Source organism: Mustela erminea, chromosome 16 (genome assembly GCF_009829155.1).
Source record: "Mustela erminea isolate mMusErm1 chromosome 16, mMusErm1.Pri, whole genome shotgun sequence".
Taxonomy (NCBI): domain Eukaryota; kingdom Metazoa; phylum Chordata; class Mammalia; order Carnivora; family Mustelidae; genus Mustela; species Mustela erminea.
The window spans coordinates 84,777,095-84,802,953 of record NC_045629.1 but is presented as its reverse complement, the minus strand read 5'-3'; the positions used below and the strand labels follow the sequence as shown (position 1 = coordinate 84,802,953).

The window sequence follows — 25,859 nt, the reverse complement described above, 5'->3', positions numbered from 1 at the left end:
GTGTGGCGTGCCGATGAGGACACAGGGAGGCGCTGGGCATGGCGGACACATCCACCTGTGTCCAGGACAGGGCCCAGCACCCTTCTGACCCCAGACACAGGGCCTCTGTGGACACTGCCATGGAAGGGAGCAGCGCACCACGTTCCAATCACTTTGCTTATGGACAGATTTCAATTTCATATGATTTTTCACAAGCCACGAAGAATTATTATTTTGATTTCCTTTCCTAACCACTCGTAAGCTCATCGTGAGCTCACACTTTGGACAAAAACCAGTTGCTGGCCGGATCGGGCCCACAGCTACCCCATGCAGATGCCTGGGCTGGGGCAGTTTTGCTCTTGTGCATAAACTGGGGGGGGCGTTTGTGCCTGAGCACCACCCCCAGCAGGTGTGCCCCAGAGCAGAGACAGAGGGCTTCGTCAAGGAAGCCGGCAGGAAACGCCGGGGGTTCTTCTACGCTGATTCTGTTATCTGAGCTCACGACGGGGCGGAGCGTGTCTAGTGACAGCAGTCAGGTGGCGGGACGCTTCGCGGAGTTTCAGGTGAGGGGCCCACGGGCACTACTGGGGGCTGGACAACTTCCCCGCCCCCGTCCGGGCCGTGGGTGGTGCCGGTGACACGGCCCCGAAAGGAGAAGCCATGGGATGAGTGACCAGCAAAGGGCGGGGCCCGCAGGAGTGGAGCGGCTGGCGGGCCGCAGCCACAGCCAGACCCTTCCGGGTCCCTGTCCATGCAGACGCCCAGAAGGAGCCCCACGCGCAAAGGCCCGAGGGAGTGCTCGTGAGCCGGGCTCCGTGCACACAGCCTCACTCTCGGGGCCGCCACTAGAAGAACAGAAATGGGGTGGGTATGACTTCTGGACTAATTCAGGGGCAAAACCATTCACAAAAAAGTCCCAGTCGGGCTAAAAGGAGACAAGAAAGAAGATCAAAAGAGGCGGAGAAGTGGTCGCGGGGGCGGGGCTCCCGTCACGCCAGCCGTGAAATGCAGCCATCCGTGTCCCAAGGCCAGGCAGACAAGATTGACAGGGACAGGACGTCCGACGATGTACCCCAACGTCGGGGGCGTCCCTGAGGAAGAGAAGCACCCCGACCGGGCAGCAGGCCTCCACGCGCCTCAGCAAGACACAGCCAACACGAGTCAGGGAGAGGACAGTGCACAGGGCAGAGGACAGCACCTGCCAGCTGGGGTGGGGGCGTGCGGACCCCCGCATGGGGCACGGAGGACCCCAGCACGGGAGCTCAGAGGCCTCCCCGGTAGCAAAGGCAGGAGCGGGAAGTGCGAGTGGGGGACCCTCCCCAGCAGAGCAAGGGGCTGTGCGCACTGACGCAGGAGGGGCTGGCGACAGGCAGGCCCCTCAAGTGTGGTGTCTGAGCTGGGCCTTGGCCTGGAGCCCCGCGGCCGGACCCCAGCACCCCCGCAGCCTGGCAGGTGCCACGTACCTGTCAAAGGGCAGGGGGCTGCCCAGGAGGCTGGCCACCACGGCGGCGCAGTGCTGGGACGCCAGGAGGTACACGCTGTGCTGGGCGGCCTGCAGGATGTCCTCCTCCTGGGTGTCCCGCAGCTTCGAGCGGAGCACGGTCACGAGCTCAGGTACCTGCAGGCAGTGGGCCACGGAGGTCAGGCCCTGGGCCCGCACCCCCAGCCCGAGCCATTCCGGTGCCCACAGGGCAGGGGCCCCGGGGAGAGCGGCTGGCTGTGAGCCCCACTCAGTGGGGTCATGGGGAGGGAGCCCCACAGATCACACTGCCGGCCACCAGACCGAAGGGAGAAGGCAAGAGCCTGGCCCCCTCGGGTGGGGTCGCTGTGGCCCGAGAGCGAGGGCCTGGATTCCATGTGGGAAGTAACAAGCACCCGAGAAGCCAGCCGAGGGGCTGGAGGTACCACGTGCACACGGGCCGGCGGTCTGTGGGGCGCGCGGAGCATGGGAGGCCACTGGGGTGCACATGGCAGTCACCAGCCCCTGCGGGGCCCTCGTACCCCCGGGCAGAGACACGCAGCCTCCGGCCCCTGGAGCAGCACACACAGCCGCCCGCGCCAGGCAACAAGGTGACTGCTGCACTGGGACAGAGAGGACCAGGACGCGGACGCTGGCTCTTGGGCTGTGCTGGGGCATGGCTGGCCGCCGTCGTCCCAGAAGCCAGAGGGGCCGTCAGGTGCAAGCAGCAGCAGGGAGTGCGACCGCGGGTGGCCTGTGCCCCTGCCCAGCCCTGGCCCGGCAGGCCCTATTCTGGGCATGGCCTCGTCACTGTGGGTCCCCAGGCTGACGCGGAGGAGGCGCTGGCCCCAAGCACGGGGATCCACGACCCTGGAGGCTACATAGTGGCAGCCACGGGTCTGAGAGGACAGCAGACGAGACGGCGGCAGGCGCACGGTCCCCTGGATGAGGACAGCTGGCCCCTCATGGGTGCCTAGGAGGCAGGAGCAGCAAGAAGGGCCTGGCCACAGCTATGACGGTGGAACGTTCCAGGCCAGGCCCACGCTGGCCAGCAAGGGCACGTGGGGCACGTGGGAGGCCCTGCGCCCGTGTGGGCAAGCCAGAGGCCCCTGGCTGGGCTGCAGGGGGAGGTGCTGTCACTGTCATTTCTCAAAAGACTCGTGACCATGACAACATTCTTTTACAACTTTGGGTACAGAAGGCAGATTAGCACACTCACGCCAGGGCTGTCCTCCCACTGACCCGGCTGTCACTGTCCTCTAGACCAGCCGGGGCCCCGCCACAGGGAGCCGCGTCCTCTCCAGGCCGGCTGGGGGAGCCCCAGCAGTGAAGACGTGCTGAGCCGGGAGGGGTATCTTCCACACCAGCTGGGTCTGGGGTCCTGTTCCCGCGGGTGCAACGGCGTCCACAGGAACCCCCAGCCCCCGAGTCCGGGGCTCAACACGCTCCATTCTCCCAGGCTCTCGGCCTGGACACACGGCCCGCGCGTGTGCTGGGCTGCGACCACGGCTGCCAGCCCAGCTGACTTCCGCGTCCCTTGGTGGTCCCAGCAGCGAGCCCGTGGGCTGCGGGGCGGTTCTGCGGGCGCGGGAGTGAGCGGCTTCTCCCCCCTCGCTCACTTCGGGTGCTGGCTCTCTGCCCCGACTCACCAGGTGTTTCCTTCCAATGGGTTTGGTGGGTTTATCCCGAGTCTCTGATACTTCCCCTGCTGCTGCCTGTTTCGCTCAGCGCCTAGAGCCCCAGTGCGGGGCCGCGGAGGCTCTCGGTCCAGGGTCGGCTCCGGTGAGCCGGCCCCGTCCTGTCCCAGGATGGGGGTCTGCGTGCTGACGGCCCACCGTGTGGGGCTCGGCCTGCTCAGTGCTTCTGGCTCAGCTTCACCAGCCCCGCGCCTGCGCCCCGGCTCTCGCTCTCCTGCTCCGTGGTTTCCTCCTGGCGCCTTTGCAGACCGGACCGCTCGCCACGGAGCCCACCCGCTGTACGTATGCAACTCGGGGGTCTCTGGGGTGCCCGGAGCGTCAGGCAGCCGCACCCGCCCATCCTAGAGTGTCCCCGTCACCCCCGAGAAACTTCACGTGCATCAGCCACCCCTCCCCGCCCCTGGCAGCCCCCCAGCCGGCCGTGCGAACGTCGGAGCTGTGCACTCACACCCCGGGCCTTTGGTGTCTCGTGTCTTGAGTTTTGCAGACGTTTCCCAGGCGGTGCCCAGGCAGCGGGTTTCAGCTTCGCTCCGCTCGGCTGCTGAATCAGCACCCGCTGTGTGGGGAGCACGCGTCGCACTTCCGCGTAGGCCGTGGCCATCACTTGGCTGTTGCGGACTGTGCCGCTGTGAGCGTCCGCGTCCGACTCCCGCGGCTGTTCTACTGCTCCAGGCACAGGCCCGCAGGGAGCTGCCGGGCCATGGGCCGCCTGCCACAGTGCCAGCCCCACGCTGTTTACGTCCGGCTGTCCTGCTCCCTTGGCTTCCCCTGCACGTTCCCGGCCACCCGCAGAAGGCCCTTCTCTGCCTGCCAGCACCACGGAGGTCAGGAGCCTGCGGAGGCTGCTCTGTCCTGCCCTCTGTGCTCAGTGGTCCAATGTGCCCTAGTTCATACTGTGTCCAGTCACGCGTCACCCCCGAGGACCCCATCTTCTGATTTGATGTCAGAGAAGCTGACCCTCTAACAGCGTCCTGGCGTCTCCAGGATGTCCCCCCGCCAAGTTCTGCCAGGACAGGAACGGAAACAGCGGCCCGCCATGGTGTCCGTGGGCACAAGAGGCCGGTGTGCCACGGCCCCCATGAGCCTCTGGTGGCCACAGACACACAGTGCGGGCCCGGGTGTCAGGAACACCCCTCCCTGAGGGAGGCAAGGGAAGGGCCCTGTCTGTGAGCCTGAGCTGGAGAGGACAGTGTGGAAAAAGCAGCAGCATGAGCACCCGCCCGCCAGCCTGGGGTGAGGGGCCCGTGGAGAGGAGCCCAGGTCTACTGTGAGCAGCAAGACCAAAAACTAGAAAACTCCTAGGGAAAAAGAAAAGCTTTGTGACACTGCATTTGGCAATGATTTCTTGGCTGTAACCCACAAGAACAGGCAACCACAGCAAAAATATCAGGGCACCTGGGGGTGGGGGTCAGTCGTTGAGCCTCTGCCTTCTGCTCAGGTTGTGATCCCAGAGTCCTGGGATCAAGCCCCGAATCGGGCTCCCTGCTCTGCAGGAAGCCTGCTTCTACCCCTGCTTGTGCTTGCTCTAATAAGTAGATTAAAATCTTTTTAAAAAGTGGGCAAAAATATAGGACTACATCAAACTTAAAAACTCCCGCGAGGGGTACCTGGCTCAGCTGGTTGAGCCCGTGGTTCTTGGTCTCAGAGTCATGAGCTCAAGCCCCACCCTGGGTTTAGAGTTTTCTTGTAAAGAAAACAAACGGCGCGGGGGCGGGGAGGGGGGCTCAGTCGTTAAGCATCTGCCTTCAGCTCTGTTTGTGATCCCGGGGTCCTGGGATCAAGACCTGTGTCACACTCCCTGCTCAGTGGGCAGCCTGCTTCTCCCTCCCCCACTACTTGTGTTCCGCCTCTGTCTTTGTCAAATAAATAAAACCTTTAAAAAAACCAAAACTTCCATGCATCAAATGACACCGTCAGCAGAGCGAGGAGGAGCCCTGGAGAATGGGGAAGAGCGTCTGTAAATCACACCCCGATGCCGTGCCGGCGCTCAGAACACGTGCAGCCTCTGCGACCCAATGGCAGATCCAACGACAGCACATTAAACTGGGCCAAGGACACAGACAGATACGTCCCCAAAGAAGACATACGCGCAGCCAACCAGTGCACCAGGAGACGCCCGCCGTCACTCATCACGCGGGAACTGACGGTCAAACCAGTCCGGAGTACCAGCTGGCACCCCGCGGGACGCGAACTACAACCCAGACCTCCAGCCGGCAGGCCCTGTCATGGCCGCACCCCTTCCCCGACCCTGCCACAGCTCTCCTCCAGGTCCAGGCTCTGCCACCCGCCGCACCCGCTGCAGCCCTCACTGGGAGCCGGCTCCGCTGTCCCGCGGCCTTGCCCAGCGCTCCTCCATCGCTGTTTTGAGAAAGTGAGCTGCGTGCACACGCCCCCGTGGGTGCCGGCCTCCGACACAGAGCGCGTGCCCTGCACGGATAAAGTACTTCCACCACCAGTAAAAGCGCAGACACCCCAGACGAAACGTGGGCAGAACACTGGTGTCTTCACGAGGGAGGACCCCCGAGTAGCCAGCACACACGGGCGAACGGTTCAACTGCATCGGCCACCAGAGAGACGCAGACTGAACGCGTCTGCGGAGCCCTTGCGCGCACGGCAGAAAGGGTGCGCATCGGAGTTGGACACCATGGGGCTCGCTGGGGCCCCACCTGCTGCTGGCGGGAGGGGGGCTGCCTGGAAAGCCAGCGGCAGAGCTCCGCAGGGGCCTCTCCTGCAGGCCAGTCCTTCCCCCAGTATGTCCCCAACAGACACGCACCCTCATGTCAAAGAACCTGAGCTCGGACAGCTCACGTCAAGACTGCCCAGACTGGGGCACTGGGTTAAAGCCTCTGCCTTCGGCTCAGGTCCTGGGATCGAGCCCCAAACGGGGCTCTCCGCTCAGGGGGGAGCCTGCTTCCCCTTCTCTCTCTCTGCCTACTTGTGATCTCTGGCAATAAATAAATCAATAAATCAATAAATCAATCTTAAAAAAAAAAAAAAGAAAAAAAGACTGCCCAGACTGGGAACTGAGGCCAGGGGACGGGACGGACAGAAGGAGGGACCAACGGCTCGCCGGCAGGAGTGAGGCAGGACTGAGCGAGGCAGCAACATGCACGACCTCCCAGGTCACCACTGGGCGGCGCTGCACGCAGGCGGCTGTGCTCCGTGCCACCCTGTGGGGTGCCGGGGTAGGGACCAGAGGCTGGGAGACGGACAGGTGCTCCGCGCGTGCACGTCTGGGGAGGACTCCCGGGGCTGGGTGCTTTGGACAAGTCCTCTGTTCACATGCTTTCCAGGCGCAGGACAGGGCAGGCACCCCCGGACCCTTGGAGCCCGCCTCACCCCTACAGGGGCCTGCCGGTAGGCACGGGACACAGAGCAGCTGGCAGTGCACACAGTGAACCACTGCGTCGACAGCCACCGAGCTCCCGCCAAGAGGCTCAGAGGCAGGGTGAACGCACGGGCCGACGGAGCGGGCGGCACCTGAGTGTCCCGCGCATGGCCTCTCTGGGGCAGCTGGCCGCGGGACTCTCCCGGTCCTGCCCACAGCGCCCACCCAGCGCCCACTCGCTAAAGGGCTCCCTACACCTTACCCCTGCATCTTCTTTCCCTTTCCTCCCTCCTCCCCCTCAACTCCTCAGCAGTCACCTGGGCCCAGTGCTCACCTGTCTTCAACCGGAAGAGAAAACCCTCTGCTTATCCGGCGGGCAGGGCAAGGGGACAGGAGCCAGGACCGCGGGAGCCCCAGCGCAGGCAGCAGGCTGCCGGCCCCGCCCACAGGCCCACCCACCTCAATGGCTCGGCCCCGCCCACACCGTGGCCCCGCCCAGCAAGGCCCCGCCCCCGCACCTTCTCCAGGAGCACGTTGCCTCGTTCCTTCAGCAGGCAGTTGATCATGACGGTAGCGGCCCGAGAACAGTTCTTGTCGGGGTCGCCCAGCCCCTCAAACATGGTCAGCAAGAGGCTGATGAGTTGCTCTGGCGGGAGGCGCTTCGCAATGATCTAGCAGGACGGTTGCGTCAGAAGAACTGCGAGGGTGGGGGCCAGCACCCTTCCAGACAGACCCAACATCCTGGGGTCTGGGGCTGCCGCAAGGGCTGCCCCACTTCCACCTGCTCACGCCCCTCCTCCAGCCCTCCTTACCCTGTCCCGGGCACCAGGGGCAGTGGTGGCTCACATGGGAGCGTTGTCCACACTGATGCCCCACCAGGCCATGGGCACAGCCCCCAGGGCCTGCATACCCCAGCCCCTGGAAGGTGGTCCCTGCAGCACAGCAGGCGGGTCAGAGCGCCCTCCTGGAGGCCCCTCCTGACCTCCAGCAGCGGGGATGCCGGGTGTGTGTGTGTGTGTGTGTGTGTGTGCGCAGCGGGGGTGTCTCAGTGGGCACAGTGGCTCTGGAGCTCTCCAGACCAGAGTCAAGGGCAGAGGGTAATGCATCCCACCCAACAGTCCCCTCCTTGTCCTCTCGGGCCAGCAGAGCCCCGGGCTCAATGCTCAAGTGCAGAAGCAGTGCTCATGCTGGACGAGGTCACAAAACCACACACACAGGAGTCATGGGCAGAAAGGTGGCGGGATATCCGCCCCGTCTCACCCCAGCCACCCACACCCTCCCCGGTCCGCCCGGACTCGCCCAGGCCTGCGTCTTTGCCGCTCACTGAGTAACCCCTCCCTTCTTCCTTCTGTAGGTTAGACAGCTTCCAGACCCCCGAGGGCCATTTCTGGGTACCAAATGGAAGAGGAGCCCAGCCCTGGCCTGGGGGCTCTTGGGGGAGGCTGGGGCAGCTTTTTCTGCTCCTCAGAGCAGCTCCTGACCACGCCCCTGCCGCTGGGCCTCAGAGGGGAGACCCCAGGGAGAGGGCAGCAGTGCCGGCCAGCAGTGGTGCCTGAGAGCTCATCTTCTGAGCGACGCCTGCCTCTGTGCCCAGTCTCTGCGCCATGCCCACTAGCCCCATGGTGCCCTGCACCAGTGCCCTGAGGAGTCCACAACACGCAAGGTCCTGACTGCTTGGAGAGCCCCTCCGCCCCAGGCAGTGCTGCCCCTCCGCCCTGGGCGGCTGTCCCCACGGGTAACCTGGCCGATGCTGTGGCACGTGTGGAAGAGGACGTCAGGGTCGGGGTGCACGAGGCCGTCTTTGAGGGCGAGGAGTCGCTCAACCACATCGTCCCGGTAGTCGCGGGCGAAGCCTACAGAGGCAGGTTGGAGAGTGGAGCTGGGCAGGCACCTCCGCAGCCCCCAGGGCCCAGACTCTGCCCCTCGGCCTCCAGCACCTGCACCCAGCCCGGGCTCACCGTCGTAGCCCAGCTGCAGGTACAGCAGAGTGCGGACACAGCTCACGGCCTCCCGGCGGGTGGCGGGCCACAAGTCCGCGCAGCGAGGGGAGAAGAGGCCTATGAGGAGGCCGAGGTTGTGGAAGGGCACCAGGGCCTGGAGAGACAGGTGGAGGGGGTCCTGCAGAGGCCCTCGGGGGACAGCAGAGAGGGGGGCTGGGACCCCGCAGAAGCCACGGGTGGGCAGGTGCCCCCTGTAACACCTGGATCCAGATACGGGCAAGAGTGTGGCCAGTACAGCCCCTTGGTGGCTCCTCCCCACGCCCTGGAGGAGGAGGGGTCCCTGAGCGGAGGAGGGCTGGGTACGTAGGTGTGTGCGGACAGAGGGACAATCAGGAGGTAAGGAGCGAGTGAGTCCCCACAAGACAGCAGAGGGAGGCAGCTCTGCCGATCCTGGCTGATAGGTGTGGCGTGTCCTCGCCTCAAGAAAGCAAGCCCTGTCGGGTGAGGGGCTGCGAGAGACCCCCCGCTTCATCCTCGCTGGGTCCTGGCCCCAGCTTTTAGGGTCCCATCTTCACTCCTCAGATAACAGAGCCTTGCCCACTCTGCTCTAAGCAAATGGCCTGGCCTGCCCTGGGCCTGGCGACGTCCCTTACACACCTCTCGGCCTCCTGCCTCACCTGCCCCCCACCCCGCCCTGTCCCTGCCCATGCTTTAAGGAAGCACAGGACTCTTCAAGGGCCCCTCGTCCCCGCTGCCACCTGAAGTGAGTGTCCAGCAGAGGGAGGTGGGGCGCTGGGCAGAGCGCAGGGGGCGGGGGGGTGGCAGCTGCTGTTCCGCCCAGCGAGGTCACACATCTGTCACCTCACGCACGAGAGTGAACTCTAAGTGGACCGGGATTACGTGAAAAGCAGGCCTTGAAGGAATCGGGAGTGGGAGAAGCCTGCCAAGGCACACACGGGAGGCAGAAGCCAGCGAGAGACACACGGCAGATCCGGCCAGTACAGAAGGAACGTTTGGGTGTGGCAGCAAACACGAGAGACACAACCACAGGAAGCATCCTCAGACGCTACCAGGACGCGGTCAGAAATAAGCAGGGGGACTGTCAGCGCGGCCCGGAGCGCTAGCGCGGCAGGGGCTCGGAGGCACAGGGCGGGGAGGGCAGGACGGTCAGCCCCTCTGAAGAGCGCTAACTAAAACTCACTAGAAATGACCCAAGAATCTTACGAGCCACCTCCTCTCTAAGTACCCGCAAGTCCATGCTTCTCGGACATCCCAGCGACAAGCAGTTCGTAAAAGCGACGGCAGAGAAAGCTACTCGGTCGGACAAGAGCCAGGAGCCCTCCGACCCGGCACGCGTGCTGCACAGACACGGGCCCTGCTTCTGGGGGACCCGCGGGGAAGACCCATTATTAAAAGATGCTCTTGGGGCACCTGGGGGTCTCAGTGAGTGAAGCCTCTGCCTTTGGCTCAGGTCATGATCTCGGGGTCCTGGGATCGAGCCCCGCATGCGGCGGGGGGGGGGGTCCCTGCTCCGCGGGGAGCCTGCTTCTCCCTCCGTCCCTCCTGCTCGTGTTCTCACCTGCTCAGTCCTCTCAAATAAATAAGCTAAAAATCTTAAAAAAAAAAAAAAGATGCTGTCGCCCAACACGTCAGTCCGTCAGTTCCATGCGGTTCCTACCAAAATCCAGAATCACAGCAGGAATATTTTAGGACTGTAGCAAATTTATCCTAAAGTCACCTGGACCGACGACCTCGTGAGCACAAGCACGAAACTCCGAAAGGCGGACCGAGAGCTCCTTCACCTCAGGCGAGCCGAAACCGCTAGACACTGAGCGCGTGTTGGAACAGGCCCCCGCCCGCCCCCCCCAGTCCCTCCACAACACCCGCCTCTCCCACGGCATCTGTGTGTTCGCGTCCCCCCGCCTCTGCCCAAAGTGTGGCTCCCACCTCGAGCGCTCTCACCCTTTCAGCCCCGGCCCCGTCTCCCTTCCCCTCGCACGGGGCCCAGCACACACCATCCCAGTGAATGCACGTAAGACTGAGTGGCCAGCCTGCGACTCCCGGCCCCGAAGGGTCTTCAGTTCACGGCTCCAGAAAGAGGATGGTGGGACTTGTGGAACGTGGGAGGCGCCCAGGGCAACCACCAGAGGAGGGTCAGGAAGCTGGTAGGGTGCCCCGGGACCCGAGTGCCACACCCAGCAGTCCCCACGCCAAGAGACCAAGGAACAGGGCCGGGCGCCAGGGAGCGACCGCAGGCCTGCCGGGCACTCACGCCAACACGGAGGTGGTCCAGGAAGTGCCGCAGCAGGCAGGCGCTCAGGCCCAGTGCCCGCGCCCGCTCGTGGCCCCGTGGGGACTTGATCCATGGGCTCAGGTGCTGGGGAAGAAGGAGCTTCATGTCGGTGCCAGCTCGGGGGTTCGCCTGGGAAGCAGGAGCCTGTGCGCCGCGGGCCGCTCAGCATCCACGCCAGGCCAGCCTCCCCGGCTGCGAGGGCCCGTTGGTCGGGTCAGGGCAGGTCACCCGCTCTACCTCCCACTCTGTCCCTTTCCACGGACATGGCTACCCTAGGTGGGCCCAGAGCGAGCCAGGCCCAGAGAGGGCCAGGCTGTTCCCTGAAGCAGGTCAGTCCTGTCCCTACCACTGCCGGGAGGCGGCGAGGAAGGCGGCTGGCCAGTGCCTGCCCTCTCTGCCACCTGGAGATCCAGGCGGCCGGAGCTCCCACCGGGGCTACGGGCTCTCTCCATCCCAGTGCCGTGCAGTGGAGGGCAGGGGAGTACAGGCTCCCATCTGGGCTCAGCCCATCTGCACACCTGCCCATGAAGGAGGGGTGCTGCCCCCAGCTCAAGACCCTCCCCCGACACCACACACTTGCAGAGAGCACAGAACTCCCCAGGGCCCCCGTGGCAGGGAGAGCCGGGAGAAGCAGCCAAGGGGCAGGCTGCTGGGTGGGGTGCCCGCCCCCCGCGCACCCCCCCACGCCTCCCCCCCGACAGTGCACTCCCACTGCACACCTCCACCATGATCTGCAGGCCCTGGGGGGTCATATCCCGCCGAAGGAGGCTGGTGAGCAAATCCTCAAGGGCACGCATGGTATCCAGGTACAGGGACTAGGAAGAGATGGGTGGCCAGCCACACCAGTGACCCTGCCCCGTTCGGCAGCCTGTCCCGGCCCCCCAGACGCAGGGCAGTACCTCCTGGTGGTCGCGCTCCCCCTCGGTATCGGGCAGCACAGACAGGACGCTGTGCAGACAGCGACGCGTCAGATCGGCCCGCATCTGCTCCTCCAGCGCCGGCTCCAAGGAGCTGAACCCAGTTAAGGGCCGGAGGCCTCTCCAGCCCCGCGCCCCGCCCCGCATCCTGCCCTGCGGCCGCACCCCTCATCTAGAGAGCATGGGAACAGACGGCCCCCTCTGAAGCTCCCCCCAGCACCCAGAGAAAAGGATACACCAGGTAAGTGCAGGCAAGCATGGCCTTCTTCCGAATGGGTGATCTCAGGGAGTCCTGGGGCTCTGCCTTGATGAACTCCTGGGGGCCAGGCCTGTGACTCAGCCCTGGGTCAAAGCACCTGCTTTCCCCTGGTTATCGGTCGGCCTGGTGTGGGCTTCTCAGGCTGTGCTGAGTGGGGGCTGGGGTCCCTCACTGCATGTGCCCTCCCCAGGCCCACCTTCCCCGCCTGCGGCAGTACCCTCAACGCCACCCCCGGCCCCAGCTCACCATCATCTGTGCCACCAACTCCGGCTTCCGGGAGAAATGGAAGGAGCCGGCCTGGGCACTGCTGCAGATGGCCTGGCTGGCCATGCACACGCTCTGGACCAGACACAGCTTCAGAGCCGGGTCCTAGAAGGACGCTGGGCTGCAGGAGGCCGCTGACGCCCGCCCCACAGCACGGTTCTGCCCCGACGTGGGGGCCCTCGGGGCTGCACACACAATGGCTGGCGCTCACGGCGACACAGGGCGCACCACAGGCCCTCCCCTCCGCCCACAGCCACACTCGCTCCTCCTGAGGGACTCTCCGCCTGCCCTCCTCCAGCTTTCCCCAAAGCCACATGGATCGGGGGGGCTGGGACGGAGCCGGGGCCGACAGCGTGCTCTGTACCCCCCGCAGGGGTCTGTCAAGGTGGGAGGGAAGCCAGCGCGCCCAAGAAGAGCCGCTGGGAGGGAGCGTGGCCCTGCCTGTCCTACCAACTCGGCCTCTGGGGATGGTCGGGAAAGGGGGTGCAGGGGTGCTGTCCTGGGGACATGAAGGGCCAGAAGAAGAAATGACCGTCAGAATACCCTAGCCCCAGCCAGCCCCAGGAGATCCAAGAGGGCCCGTTCTTCGAGGGAGAAGCCTGACTGCTCCTTCGGAGGTGTGACAGGTTAGTGCCAGCGGTCCCAGAGAGCAGGTGTGTTAGTGAGGCCAGAGAGTCTGACCGTCGCCACTGGCTTTAGAACTCACCGAGAGGTGAGCCCCGTGAGCGTCAGGGAGCAGAGCCCCAGCTGCGGGCCTGCCGTCCAGCCGCTCAGAAGGCCATCCTTCTGTCCACCCACCATCCAGGCCCAGGCCGGGGCTCTAACTCCCGGGTCCCCGTCCGGGCCGCAAGAGGAGCAGATGCTCCACGGACAGTGGGGCCGGGCTCCGGAAAGCTCTGTCCGCGGACTGGGAGCAGGGAGCCCCGGGGCCTGTCCCCCTGGCTTCCGTCCCTGAAGCTCACGGCCAGCCCCGCCCCGAGAACAGAGAAGAGGCAGAGCCCGCACTGAGCTCCCACACACTGTACCTTGGTCTCTACCTTTATTCCCAGAACCTGAACGACGAAAGTGAAAGGGATTAACACGCGCGGCCCCCGCGGCGGCCCCCCCGCAGGCGGTGTGCCGGGCGCCCACCTTGGTGCTGAAGTAGCGGAACATGTTCGGCAGGAGGTCCGACTCCACCTTGGGCAGCACCAGCTCCCGGGGGGCCCGCGCCGCCACGTGCCCATAGCACAGGATCACGGTGCCCTTCAGCTTCTCCAGCTCGTTCTCGCTGCGCTCCTAAGGGCCCAGGGGAGCAGCAGGGCCTCAGCCAGAGCCCTCGGCCCCCTCAGGAAGCCTCGTGCGCTCAGATTCCCCCGTCCCTCTGGAAGAAGGGTGGGGCTGGCCAACAACGTCAGAGTCGTCGCCGAGGGGTGGATGGCGCCACCTGACCCCCCAGAGCTCCTCTGGTGGGGACAGCAGAACAGGACAGGCAGGCGGGGCTCAGGCCGGCTGGGGACCATGTGGCAGAAGGGAAGGCCCGAGTCAGGGACCGCGCAGAACGGAGTGGGATGAGAGGCAACACAAGGGCCAGAGTTGGGTCCCCGTCCGCTCTCCAGTGGCTGCACTGGAACCCTCCATCCTTGGGGCCCCGCAGATTCTACAATTGCAACAGGCGCCCGGAGACAGGAAACCCGGCCACAAGGGCTGGCGTAGGGGTGGCCGTGCTCTGTGTCTCCTGAGTCACGCTTCCCCAGAAAGCGGCCGCCACGGACCCCCAGCGGGCAGAGGACACACAGGCAGCGGGACGGCAGCCCCGTCAGAGTCCGTGGCTAGCAGAGGGCTGCCCACCGCTTGTCGTCAGCTAAGAGCCCCCCCACAGGAGGTGTGGACCAGATGCCGCCTCCCCGCCCCACCTTCAACCTGCAGGGGACCCCGAGCCCAGGGAGCTCCAGAACGCCCAGCCCCCAGGACCTCAAATCACGGCCAAGACACAAGCCCAGGCCAGTCCCACCTGAGATGCCCTCCTAGCTGTCACCCCGACCCCTGTACCTTGAAAATGTTGAAAATGCCTGTGGATTTTCTGAACACATCCGACCTCATGAAGTCCCCCAGCTGGGCCAGGACGTCATCCAGGTGAGAGATGGCACAGATCCCAAAGCAGCAGGCGAGGCCCTGAGGAGGCACACAGGTGCGCTCACACCTGGGCGAGGACAGGGCCAGGAAGGAACACGGTGCTCACACACACACGGCCCGAGAGGCACGGCCTTGCACGCGTGAGCACACACGCACGCGCCGAGTGGGGCCGGTGGGGCCTCCCGGGAAGCACGGCCGTCACCTCGCGCTCGGCCTCCTCCTGGTGTCCCGCCGCCTCCAGCAGCTCCCGCAGCTGCTTCCTCACCACGTCCTTGCTCGAGGCGGCCCCCAGCGCGGTTCCCACGCACTTGTACAGGAAGTTCTGCGAGAGAGCCGAGGGGCACAGCTGCGCCGGAGCCCAGGGGCAGGAGGCCAACCGGATGCGGCCGGGGCTGCCGGGAGCCCAGGGCAGTGGCTGCTGTGAAGACCCCGTGAGTTCTGGGCGGCGACTTGAGGAGCGAGAGGAGGGGAAAATGGGCTCCGCATCTCCCAGCCAGCCCGCGGGGGCTCTGTCAGGCCCGCAGGCCACTGGAGACATGTTCAGGCAGAAAGGCCCCCCCAGAGTTAGGGCACAGGAACTGGGGAGCCTAAGGGCCACGCCCAGAAGCCCTTCCCCCCGCACACCCCTGCTCTGCGAACCTTCTCCTGGGGCAGCCCGCTGTAGCAAGGCAGCTGTTTGCACATCTCCAGGCTCAGCTGGCAGATCCACGTGTTGTCAGACACGACAGCCAGCGTGTCCCGAAGGAACTGTGGGCAGAAGCCACGGCAGTGAGGGGCCAGGAACGCAGCCCTTTCGCGGGCTGGCTGGGGAGGGGACTGAGGCCCAGGGGCGTCACATGCAGCGACCCTGGGTGGTCCCATGCCACAGCTCCACATGGTCAGCAGATGACCTTGGAGCCTCTGTAGAGAACCCTCTGGGAAGCCAAAGGTGCACTGGCCTTGGCAGAGGGCAGGACAGAAGCCTCCCGGCAGAAGCTCGGAGCCCCTGGGACACGGTGGCCTGTCCCATCAGGTTGAGCAGTGGTGAGGGCGGCAGACAGTCCTCGCCCCGGAGACGCCCACCAGCCGCCCCACCCCCAGCCCTGTGAGGTCAAGGCGGCGTCACGACCCTAGAGGGGCAGCCTCCCACTAGCATCCCCTGCCCCAAGCTGTCCGGCCCGCGACAGCCCTGCACGGCAGACCCAGGCCGCACCCTCGCCCTCCCCGCTCTCACCGCAAGCAGCCTTTCTTCCCACTCCTTCTGGGACAGGGTTTCTTCGGTAAATTCTGCAAGGACCGGTCAAGCGGTCAGCCTGGCCCATCCCCGCAAGCAGGGGCGGAATTCAGAGACCCAGTCCCAGGTCCCTGCCCAGCACCTTCCAGAGAGGCCACATCCTTTGTCTGGGACAGCCGAGCAGCTCGCACAGCCCAGAGCCCCCTGGGTGACACCCAGCAGGGACACCTTTCCAGCCCCGTGTCCTTGAAACTCAGGGGAAGCCGCTTCTGCCAACTGAACAAACTCTGGTCCCCAAAAGCCACCCAGGACGCAAACTGGCACACACAGGATCAGAGGAGGAGGGGCCCCCGCGGCCCAGAGCCTCACCGTCCAGGTGCTCCAGCAACGGGGGGACTGTGGTCGCCCAGCGCTGCCCCAGCAGAGGGTGGATGCTACGATGCAGGGCGTTCAAGAGGCGCAGAGAGGCGGCCCCGCGGCCGTCCCCGACGTAGGGCTGGGAGGCCACTGTCTGATGGAAGTGCAGGCGGCAGCTCCAGGTGCTCCAGGGGCCACCGCGCCCCACGTGAGCCCCGCAAGGCCACCCCGTGGCGGGGAGGTGAGGAGGGCTCCGGGACACAGCTCCCCCAAGCCCCACGGGGTGTGCCCGACCGGCCCCGCTGCGAGACAGCATGAGGCCAGGGACACAGGGACCGAGGGCGAGCCCACCCCCTCCCTGAGTCCCCCGGGGAGCTGTGCTGGCTTGGGGAGGGGCCGGGGCCGGCACAGCATGCTGCGCGATGCTCACCAGCAGCCTCGTGGTGATGGCGTACGGTGAGGGGAGGGCCACTGGAAAGGAGGAGGGAGACGTGCTCAGCAGGCTGCCGCCCCCAGAGCCCAGGCCCTGACCGCCCCGTGGGGTGCGGGCACTTGGGAGGCAGGCTGGGTGGCGGGAAGAGGCCGGGCTCGAGGGCTCGATGGGCGGCGAGGAGAAGGTGGTAGGGAGCAGGGCGCACCGTTGCTGTTGGACTGGATGAGGAAGACCTCGGCTCCCACCTCCTGCCTCTTCTGGGCCAGGTGCACGAGGCTCCTGCAGAGCGGGGTCAGCGCCCCGGTGAAGCGCACGGGGGTGAGGAAGGCCAGCAGGTAGGGCCAGAGCACCTGGGGAGCAGAGCCGCGGTCTGGGTGCCGCGCCTCAGGAGTCCTGGCCGCCGGGGCAAACGCAGCCAGGGGCTCCCCCAGGCCCCGCAGGGGCTTGGGGCGGTTTGGGGAGGTGGCCCAGAGAGGAGCCCACCCCGGAGTTCAAGAGTCCCTGGGCCACGAGGTCAGAGGTCAGCGGTCGGTCAGGCGCCCGGGGCGGGTGGCCAGCCGTCCGGGCGAGCCCAGGCGCAGGCCGCGGGGCAGGCACGCACTCACGCCGCTCATCCTGTCCACGGTGGTGCTGAGCAGGTAGAGGGTACTGATGCTGATGGCCCGCACGCTGTCCGCTGTGAGGTCCTCGCTGTCAGGACCCAGCTTCTACGGCCGGGGTGGGGCGTGACAGGGAGAGGCAGGAGCACGCATGGGACGGTCCTGCTCTGCTCTCAAAGCCTGCACTGCTGTGGGCTCTGGGCGGCAGGGACGTAGCCAGCAAGCAAACAGGGCAGACCCAGCCCAGCCGCCACAGGAGACACCCGTCCACTGTGGGCAAGTGACAGACTGGGCACTGGCAGTGCTCAAGGAAATGGGCCCAGCTGGCTCAGTTCCAGCCTCCAGGACAACGGAGACCGACCAGGAGCCTTCCCTGCGCGCCACAGACTCTGTAAGAAATCACTTTATCCTCAGCTGTGGCCATGCTGACGTCCGCAGACACGGGCGCGCCCGAGTGGCAATGACGGAAACCGCCACGGTCTCGCCAGAGCAGGCCAGAGCTCCCGCAGCCTCAGGCGGGGGACAGCTTCTCGGCCAACACTGCGTCCTCACCTGCCTCCCTAGGACGCTCCCTTGCAAAACACTGACCCTGCTGGCCACACGTTCTGTCCGAGCCTCCCACTCACGCAAACACTGAACACCAGAGAGAAATGGCCAAAATGCAATGAGTGTCCGAGACCCCCCACCTCTCCCGGAGAGCTCAAAGGTCAAGTAGAGAGAAGAGACACGTTTAGGCCTTGAATAGCAAGTTTTTAAAAAACGCTCTGAACACAGACAGAGCTTCGTCCCACACAAGTACGAACAACTCTGAGAGCCTGATCATCTGTTAGGTCAACATTTTTTAAATGATTTTATTTATTTAAGGCATCTCTGCACCCAGCATGGGGCCTGAACTCACAGCCCTGAGAGTAAGAGCTGCCTGCTCCACTGACCGAGCCAGCCGGGCACCCCCTCAACAAGCTCTCTCTCTCTCTCTTTTTTTTTTTTTTAAGATTTTATTTATTTATTTGACAGACAGAGATCACAAGTAGGCAAAGAGGCAGGCAGAGAGAGAGGAGGAAGTAGGTTTCCCGCTGAGCAGAGAGCCCAACTTGGGGCTCCAGCCCAGGACTCCAAGACCACGACCTGACCCGAAGGCAGAGGCCCAACCCACTGAGCCACCCAGGCGCCCCTCTCTCTATATATTTTTCAATAAGACGTTTTGGTTTATTTGACAGAGACAGCGAGAGAGGGAACATAAGCAGGGGGAAAGGCAGAGGGAGAAGCAGGCTTCCCGTGGAGCCGGGAGCCCGAAGTGGGCTCAATCCCAGGACTCCGGATCATGACCTGAGGCAAAGGCAGAGGCTTAACGACTGAGCCCCCCGGGTGTCCCTCTCAACAAATTCTTTTTTGGGGCGCCTGGGTGGCTCAGTGGGTTAAGCCTTTGCCTTCGGCTCAGGTCATGATCTCAGGGGCCTGGGATCGAGCCCCGCGTAGGGCTCTCTGCTCAGCGGGGAGCCTGCTTCTCCTCATCTCTCTCTGTCTGTCTCTCTGCCTATTTGTGATCTCTCTCTCTGTCAAATAAATAAATAAAATCTTTAAAATCTTTTATTTATTTATAAAATCTTTAAAAAAAAAAGAATTTTTTTTTTTTAAAGATTTTATTTATTTGACAGAGAGAGAGATTATAAGTAGGCAGAGTCAGGCAGAGAGAGAGGGGGAAGCAGGCTCCCTGCTGAGCAGAGAGCCCGATGCGGGACTCGATCCCAGGACCCTGAGATCATGACCTGAGCCGAAGGCAGCGGCTTAATCCACTGAGCCACCCAGGCACTCCCTCTCAACAAATTCTTTAAAAGCAGGAATAAACCTGGCTAGATTCACAGAAGACAACACAATAAAATTACAAATCCACGATGGCTATGAAAAAGTAATCACCTAGAAAAATTTTAATACCCTGAAAGAAATCTTTAAATGCCCCAAAACTGGGAAGTAACAGACTAAAACAGAGATCTTGATTCTCTTCAGCGTAAGCCCAAAGGCCCCGGAGCGGCTGTGAACACGCGGAGGCCGAAACGGGCTGGAGCAGGGGAGACCTGGCCACCCGAGGCCCAGGAACAGTGCCGAGCCGGCCCTTCCCAGGGCCCACAGAGCGGCTCTCGGAGCAAGGGAGCAGCGTCCTCTCGCTCTGGCTGGACTCCAGTGCTTCCGCCCAAACTCGGAGCTCCCTGCGGGGGTCACGCAGCTCTGAGCTGACTTGGGCCCGAGAGACCAGGCCGAGGGCAGGCTCAAGGCCAGGACACAGGGACAAACCACCCAGTCATGCCTGCGTGTTTGCCATCTACCTTGCTCTCCCTCAAGAAGAAACTTGGATTTGCTTAGTAACTTTTTCAACAGAAAAGCCCCAGAGAGAACCAGGTATGTGCTCTGCATCTCTCTGCGGGGCCTTGGGAGCTGAGGGAGGGGGGCCCTAGCGCAGAAAGCAGAGAGGCGCTCAGCGCACGGGCTGAGACCCCCGCCCCCGCTGGGACTGCGCAGGTTCTGACGGGCACACGGCCTCCAGAAGGCCGACAGCTTCTGAGCCCCAGAGCGGACAGGTGGGGGACACGCCCTTACCTCCGTCTCGGGGGGCAGTGCACACTGCTGCACGATGTACTCCACCATCGCCTCTCCTCCGGGCTGCTCCAGGTAGCCGTGGTGGGCCATGGCACTGATCACCTGCACCACAGCCCGTTTCACCTGCCCGGGACCGAGGGAGGTCAGGGAGGGGCCGGGGAGGGGGGAGCCCTGGACGGTGCCGCGACAGCCCAGTTGGGATACGGCATCTTGCCCTGTCCTCTGCCTGCACCTGCTCCTGCACCCACATCTGTGCCACACGCCCCTGCTGTGCACCTACACCCGGCCCTCCTCGGCACCTGTGCCTGCACCTGTGCCGCAGCCCGCCCCTCAGCTGCACACGTGGCCACCTCGGCAGCCTGCAGAGGCGTCACGGCCTCAGCAGAAGGTCCCTCTTCCTCCTGCCCCACACCTCCCTCCCTCCCTGGGCGTGAGACCTGCTCCTCTGGCTCCCGATGTGCCGTCCCCCCGCCCCACACTCACCCCGCCTCGCCTCGAGCTGCAGGGCTGCTGCTCTTAGGGCTGGTACCTCTCAGGGGCCCTACCCTTCGCTCCACCGCCCCCTCCAGCACAAGGACCCTGAATCAGCCGCTGCTGCCACAACCCCCTTGGAAGCTGAACCTACGGTCCAGCCCCACTTAATGGCCCCACCTGGTGGCTCAAAGGCACAGCCTCGTCAGCAAGGCCGAAAACCCCTCCCCCAGAGCTGGCGCCTCCCACGCGCCCCCGGGCTTCCCTTTGAGCCACAGGCACAGTTGCCAGTCCAACGCTGCCCACCCCTGAGATCCTTCCTCAAAAGGCCTCTCTCCTTTGGACCTCGGGGCAAATGTCACTGCCCCAGCCTCCTTGGCCACTCACAGCTCCGCGCCATCCCCCATCACGTGCACGCCCCGAGGGGCGGCCCTTCAGGGGCATCCCACACAACAGCACCAGGAAGAAATCTGGGGGCTATGCGTGGGGCCCGCAATAGACGTGGCCTCAGTGCCTGGGGGTCCACGTCGGTAGTTTCCAAAACTCTCATGGAAGGGCCCAAAGAGCAGGCTGCCCAGGATGAGCGCCAAGTCTGCAGCAATCCCCCGGGGCCGGGCAGGGGGACCCCGCGACCCGGGAGTGAGCAGGCCTGCCTGACTACGGGGCCCCAGTAAGGGTCAGTAGGGTCAACCCTGTCCCTGGCTGCTGGGACGGGCCAGTCTAGTGTCCTGTTTCCCCGGGGCTCTGGGCCACACAGTGTCAGCTCGGGCTCCCGAGGGGCTGGAGACGGAGGTCGGCCACGCAGGAAGACGACCAGGTCAGCGTGACGGGATCCGGACAAAGACCCTGGATGGGGAGGCGGGGGCTTCCTGGCCGGCAGCACTCGTGCGAGCCGGCACTTCGGGCCGGGAGAGCACACGCTGCCCGCGACTCCACGGGGAGAGGGCGGTGCGGACCCTCCCAGGCCCTGCCCGCGCGCCCCTGCCCCTGGCTGAGGGCAATCTGCGTCCTTTCCTTACGATGAGCCTAACCGGGAGCCTGACCGCTCTCGTGAGTTCTGGGAGCCCTTGGAGCGAATCAGCGGACCCCACGGGGTCTCGGGGACCCCTGCCTCCCTTCCCATGTGGTTAACTGTGTAAGGAGTAGGGCTGACGGCTCAGCAGCACCCACACCCACGTCCTCCCTCTGATGTCCAGGTCGGGCTGAGTCAATGAGGACTTCCCGCCCGAGCCCAGCCACACCTCCTGCTGCTGCTCCCAGCCGAGCTGCGGCTGACCCCACCATCTACCTTGGGGTTGGTGTCCAGAAGAGGAAGCCTCATGGAGGACAGAATAAAGGGCTTCTTAACTTCCATCTGAGAAGCTGCAAGAAACGAACAGCCGGCTCAGTCTCCCCACCAGGACCGAGGCTGGCTGGCCCGTCCTCCCCCACGAGGCCCAGTGCCCCATTGCCAGGGTCTGGCCGCAGCCTGGTCCTCAGCAGGGGGAGGGGATGGCACTTCAGCAAAGCCCGCCCACTTCCCTTGGGGGACAAGTGACTTTTTTCCCAAATAACACTATTTTGCCCAAGAAGAAGCTGGACAGTAGATAATTTAGGGCAACAGGTACAAAAGTGTCCTAAGTCAGGCAGAAGCAGGTTTGGGGGCGTCCACCAGCACCCCAGTCCCGACAGGCCTGTCAGCAGGTGCACGTGGGCACTTTCCACACATTCCCAGTTGTGCTGATGCTGCTGCTCTGAGGACCCTCTCCCACCGGACGGCCAGCAAGGTCAGCCTTTGTCTCCTGACAGGAAAGTGGGGACTGAAGGCGGCCGTCAGGAAGTGGCCCTGAGACCAAAAGGAACAAGGACAGAGACACAAGTGTCCATAGCACAGGCACCCTTCAAGGCACACGCTGGGAGGGCACTTTAGTTTTTTAAAGTTTTTTTTTTTTTTTTAAGATTTTATCTATTTATTGGGACGCCTGGGTGGCTCAGTTGGTTAAGCAGCTGCCTTCGGCTCAGGTCATGATCCCAGCGTCCTGGGATCGAGTCCCACATCGGGCTCCTTGCCCCGCAGGGAGCCTGCCACTCTGCCTGCCACTCTGCCTGAGCTCTCTCTCTCTCTGACAAATAAATAAATAAAATCTTTAAATTAAAAAAAAAAAAAAGATTTTATTTATTTATTTATTTGACAGAGAGAGATCACAAGCAGGCAGAGAAGCATGCAGAGAGAGAGGGGAAGCAGGCTCCCCGCTGAGCAGAGAGCCTGGACCCTGGGATCATGACCTGAGCCGAAGGCAGAGGCCTCAACCCACTGAGCTCCCCAGGCGCCCCAAAGATTTCATTTTTAAGGCATCTCTATGCCCAATGTGGGGCTCAAACCCACAACCCCGAGATCAAGAGCGGCGTGCTCCTCTGACTAAGCCTGCCGGGAGCCCCAGGGGTGCTCCCCTGCTCTGCTCTCTCTTACTCTCTCTAATAAATAAAATCTTTTTTTTTAAGATTTTATCTATTTGTTTGATAGAAGACACAGAGAGAAAGGGACCACAAGCAGGAGGAGTGGGAGAGGGAGAAGCAGGCGTCCTGCCGAGCAGGGAGCCCGATGCAGGGCTCGATCCCAGGACTCTGGGACCATGACCTGAGCCGAAGGCAGAGGCTTAACCCACTGAGCCACCCAGGTGCCCCAATAAGTAAAATCTTAAAAAAATAATAAAAATTAAAAGCCTGAGGCAAAATAAGATTTGAAACGACATACTGAAAAGGCACTTGACAGATCTGGGAAAAATATCACCCCCAGAACAGCCAACATAGCCAATAAAATTTCTGGATTTAAAATAAAAAAATACACATCCTTTGGGCATCAAGGCAAACAGACCGAATCACTTGTGTGGAAACTCAGACTGTCACCAGTTTTCGGTGACCAGGCCCGAAGCTTGAGGCCAGTGAGACAGGGAAGGAAGAAGCAAGAGCCTCCTTCGTGTGGCCAACCTGGCGGGTGCGGCAGGGCACACCCACACAAGAAAGGCTCCTGGGGCACGGCTCAAAGGAATCTAACCACGGCCCCAACTTCTTACTCATATTATAATATTTTAACTCAAAATTTGAGAACTTCTAGAAAGAGTAGGGCCCCAGCTCACCCGAAGCTGGGTGTGCGTCCCACACCTGCCGCTCATGCTAACGCGAAGCCTTCCCACCCTCACCTACAAATCAGACCGTGATGGGGCCTTTCTGCAGGTGCCCAGGGCATGAACAGGGCCGCAGACACAGCCAGCACGGGGATGTGGGGGGCACAGCTGGCACCGGGGGGGGACACAGCCAGTACGGGGGGCACTGCAGCTCCTGGGATCAGTGAGGCCTGCAGTGCGGAGAGGGGCCCTGGCCCGCGGACAGGCTGCGTCACCCACAGGCCCTTCACCCCAGCGCCACACAGTGCTGAGTGCCACGTCGGTGTCCGCACAGGGGACGAGACCAAGAGTAAGGTGCGGCTAACCCTGGAAAAGACGCATTTTCAGGACTTCTGATAGATCAGCAAGCTGGAACCGAGCTTCTCACCGTAAGTCGAACTAAGTACGGGCTTTACTTTTATAAAAACCAAAACGAGGGGTGCATGGGGAGCGCAGTCGGTCAAGCGTCTGACTCTCGGTTCCGGCTCAGGTCGTGAACTTGGGGTCGCAGACTGAGCCCGAGTCAGACCCCACACTCAGTGAGGGGTGTCTCTCTCCCTCTCCCGCTGCCCCTCCCCCTGCTTCCGTGCACTCTCTAAAGTAAGTAAATCTTTAAAATAACCAAAACAAACCAGAGCGGGACGTGACGCGCGTCGACCACAATGGCTGAAGTGAGACTGACCAGAGCCAGCAAGAACACAGAGCGAGCCCACTGCTGGCTCCGGGGGTCTCAGAAGCAGAAGCCTGGAGCCTTCCGTCTGACTGAGGGGGTCAGAGACACACCCGCAGGCTAACGGGTGTTCTGCCCAACGGCCAGCTGCGCCCTGCCCAGGGGCCCACACCTGAGAGACAGGTCTCTCTGACGGGGCACCCAGGGTAGCCAGGACAGGTGACACAGGACATGTCTGAGCCATCAGGCCAGGGGCAGGCAGGGCACGTCTGGCCCGGGGAAGGGGCGCAGGGGCCCAGTGTCCCAGCCAGCCATCAAAGGCAAACGTCTACAATGGGCATTTGCTGCCGGGCAGAAAGGTATTTTTCAAAGAGTTTGGAATTTTGGAGAGTTAGGAAATAGGGAAATTTTTTTTTAAGCGTCTGAGAAAGGGGGGTGCCTGGGTGGCTCAGTCGGTTAAACGTCGGCCTTCGGCTCAGGTCATGATCCCAGGGTCCTGGGATGGAGCCCCACATTGGGGCTCCCTGCTCAGTGGGGAGCCTGCTTCCCCCTCTGCTCCTCCCCCTGCTTGTGCTCTTTCTCTCTGACAAATGAATAAAATCTTAAAAAAAAAAAAAAAAAAAGAATCAGAGGAAGGGGTGCCTGGAGGCTCAGTCGGTTGAGCGCCCAACTCTTGGTTTCAGCACAGGTCATGATCTCAGGGTCATGGGATCGAGCCCTGGGTCGGCCTCCGTGCTGAGTGGGCAACCTGCCTGTCCCTCTCCCTACCCCTGCTCGCTCGCGCCCCCTCCCATAAATGAGATCTTAAAAAAACCAGCAAGATGTTCCTTTCCCCTAAAAGACGGACAGCACCTGCCGTGTTCAGGCCCTGCCCCACCGCACGCTCACCGGCCGAGTTGATGACGTGCCTCACGACCTGCAGCGTGCCCAGGCGGGTCCTCTCGCCGCTGGCATCGAGCTTGGGCAGCAGGAAGGCCAGTAGGCGGTCAGGTGCACAGCGAGCTGCGGGGCAAGCAACATCCAAAAAAAGGGTTTGTAATCGTCTCCGCTCCCTGCCGGGCACTGGCGTGTGCGAACCCAGAGCCCTGGAGGATGGACGTGGGGGCTGCAGCCCAGCCAGGCCTCCACGGTGAGGCTCCGGAGCTACACACGGGCCCAGGGACAGGTGGACACAGAAAGCTCCTCCGCTCCAAGCCCTGAGCAAAGCTGCCTCTGGCACACGGGCGGCGCCCAGGCGCCCCGGGGAGCAGACGGCCGCGGCCGCAGAGGGCTCAGGAGGGTGACGGCTTACCCAGCACGGTGAAGCAGCGCAGCACCTCCTTCTGGTTGCTCACCACCAAGGGGCTGGACGACTCCACGGGCACGCAGATCTGCTCCATGGGACAGAAGACAGACACCAGTCACGGAGGAAGGCTGCTGCCTCCCAGGGCCGCGCTGGTCCGGAGGGAAGGGCACGTGCTCCTGCACTTGCGGGGCCCCAAGAGGCCATCTGGGTCCGTGCCTTCTGCCTGCCCCACAGCGGGCATCGGAGCCTGCCAGTGTAGGTCATTCCAGCACCCTCTTGGGGCGACACAGACGCGTGCACCCAGGATCCGAGGCTGCTTCAGGGACCCAAGCCTCCGCCCCTGCGGCTGGTTGCGGGGACAGCAGACACACAGCAGGCCCCCGTGCGTCAGGGGAGCTGAGGCCTGGCTCTCTCTCGCCAGGAGCCAGGAGCCAGTGTCACACCTCCTTTGGGCACTGGTCTCTAGAGTACAGAAAGCCCGGAAACCAAAACACCTAGGGCTGATTCATTCAAAATTGTAAAAAAAATTTTTTTAAATTGCTGCACTGGTTAAAAACTGAAGCTGCTGGTAGCTGTGTCTCTAGGGTCCACCACCCCTCGGCCCGTGACGCGGAAGCCTGCCCCCACCCCCACCCCTGCAGTCACCTGGGGCTGGGCTCTGCAGGGGCACCCCGCTCCCACCCCGGGCCAGGATCATGGCAAAGGATGCCCACAGGGCATCCATGCAGAAGGCCCAGCGGCAACTCTTCAGTACAGCCCAACCTTGAGGCAGGAGCAGGGTGGTACGCAACAGCACGGAGTGAAACCCCAGGACCGCGGGCTCTGCCCCGTGCTGGACCCCGCTG

At 63.3% G+C, this 25,859-nt stretch overlaps 1 protein-coding gene across 8 annotated transcripts in view; it reads right to left on the bottom strand.

Annotated features, from left to right (window-relative positions):
- The window catches only part of MROH1 (maestro heat like repeat family member 1), a 61,450-nt gene that overhangs the window by 7,138 nt on the left and 28,453 nt on the right, over window positions 1-25,859 (bottom strand). For 4 of the 8 annotated variants that reach the window (XM_032315731.1, XM_032315734.1, XM_032315736.1 and 1 more), the window contains exons 10-32: window positions 25,021-25,099; window positions 24,618-24,731; window positions 21,205-21,278; window positions 19,446-19,568; window positions 16,860-16,961; window positions 16,460-16,604; window positions 16,252-16,292; window positions 15,834-15,975; window positions 15,465-15,517; window positions 14,891-14,998; window positions 14,454-14,573; window positions 14,168-14,290; window positions 13,268-13,414; window positions 13,162-13,188; window positions 12,119-12,241; window positions 11,850-11,929; window positions 11,596-11,707; window positions 11,416-11,511; window positions 10,676-10,780; window positions 8,422-8,557; window positions 8,204-8,316; window positions 6,982-7,134; window positions 1,443-1,597 (exon numbers count right to left, since the gene is read on the bottom strand). In XM_032315731.1, the coding sequence (XP_032171622.1) occupies window positions 1,443-1,597; window positions 6,982-7,134; window positions 8,204-8,316; window positions 8,422-8,557; window positions 10,676-10,780; window positions 11,416-11,511; window positions 11,596-11,707; window positions 11,850-11,929; window positions 12,119-12,241; window positions 13,162-13,188; window positions 13,268-13,414; window positions 14,168-14,290; window positions 14,454-14,573; window positions 14,891-14,998; window positions 15,465-15,517; window positions 15,834-15,975; window positions 16,252-16,292; window positions 16,460-16,604; window positions 16,860-16,961; window positions 19,446-19,568; window positions 21,205-21,278; window positions 24,618-24,731; window positions 25,021-25,099 (2,471 nt within the window). Of the gene's footprint in view, window positions 1-1,442; window positions 1,598-6,981; window positions 7,135-8,203; window positions 8,317-8,421; window positions 8,558-9,909; window positions 10,123-10,665; window positions 10,781-11,415; window positions 11,512-11,595; window positions 11,708-11,849; window positions 11,930-12,118; window positions 12,242-13,161; window positions 13,189-13,267; window positions 13,415-14,167; window positions 14,319-14,453; window positions 14,574-14,890; window positions 14,999-15,464; window positions 15,518-15,833; window positions 15,976-16,251; window positions 16,293-16,459; window positions 16,605-16,859; window positions 16,962-19,445; window positions 19,569-21,204; window positions 21,279-24,617; window positions 24,732-25,020; window positions 25,100-25,859 lie in introns of those variants that run through there. The other 4 variants (XM_032315733.1, XM_032315737.1, XM_032315738.1 and 1 more) reach the window with 4 other exon arrangements.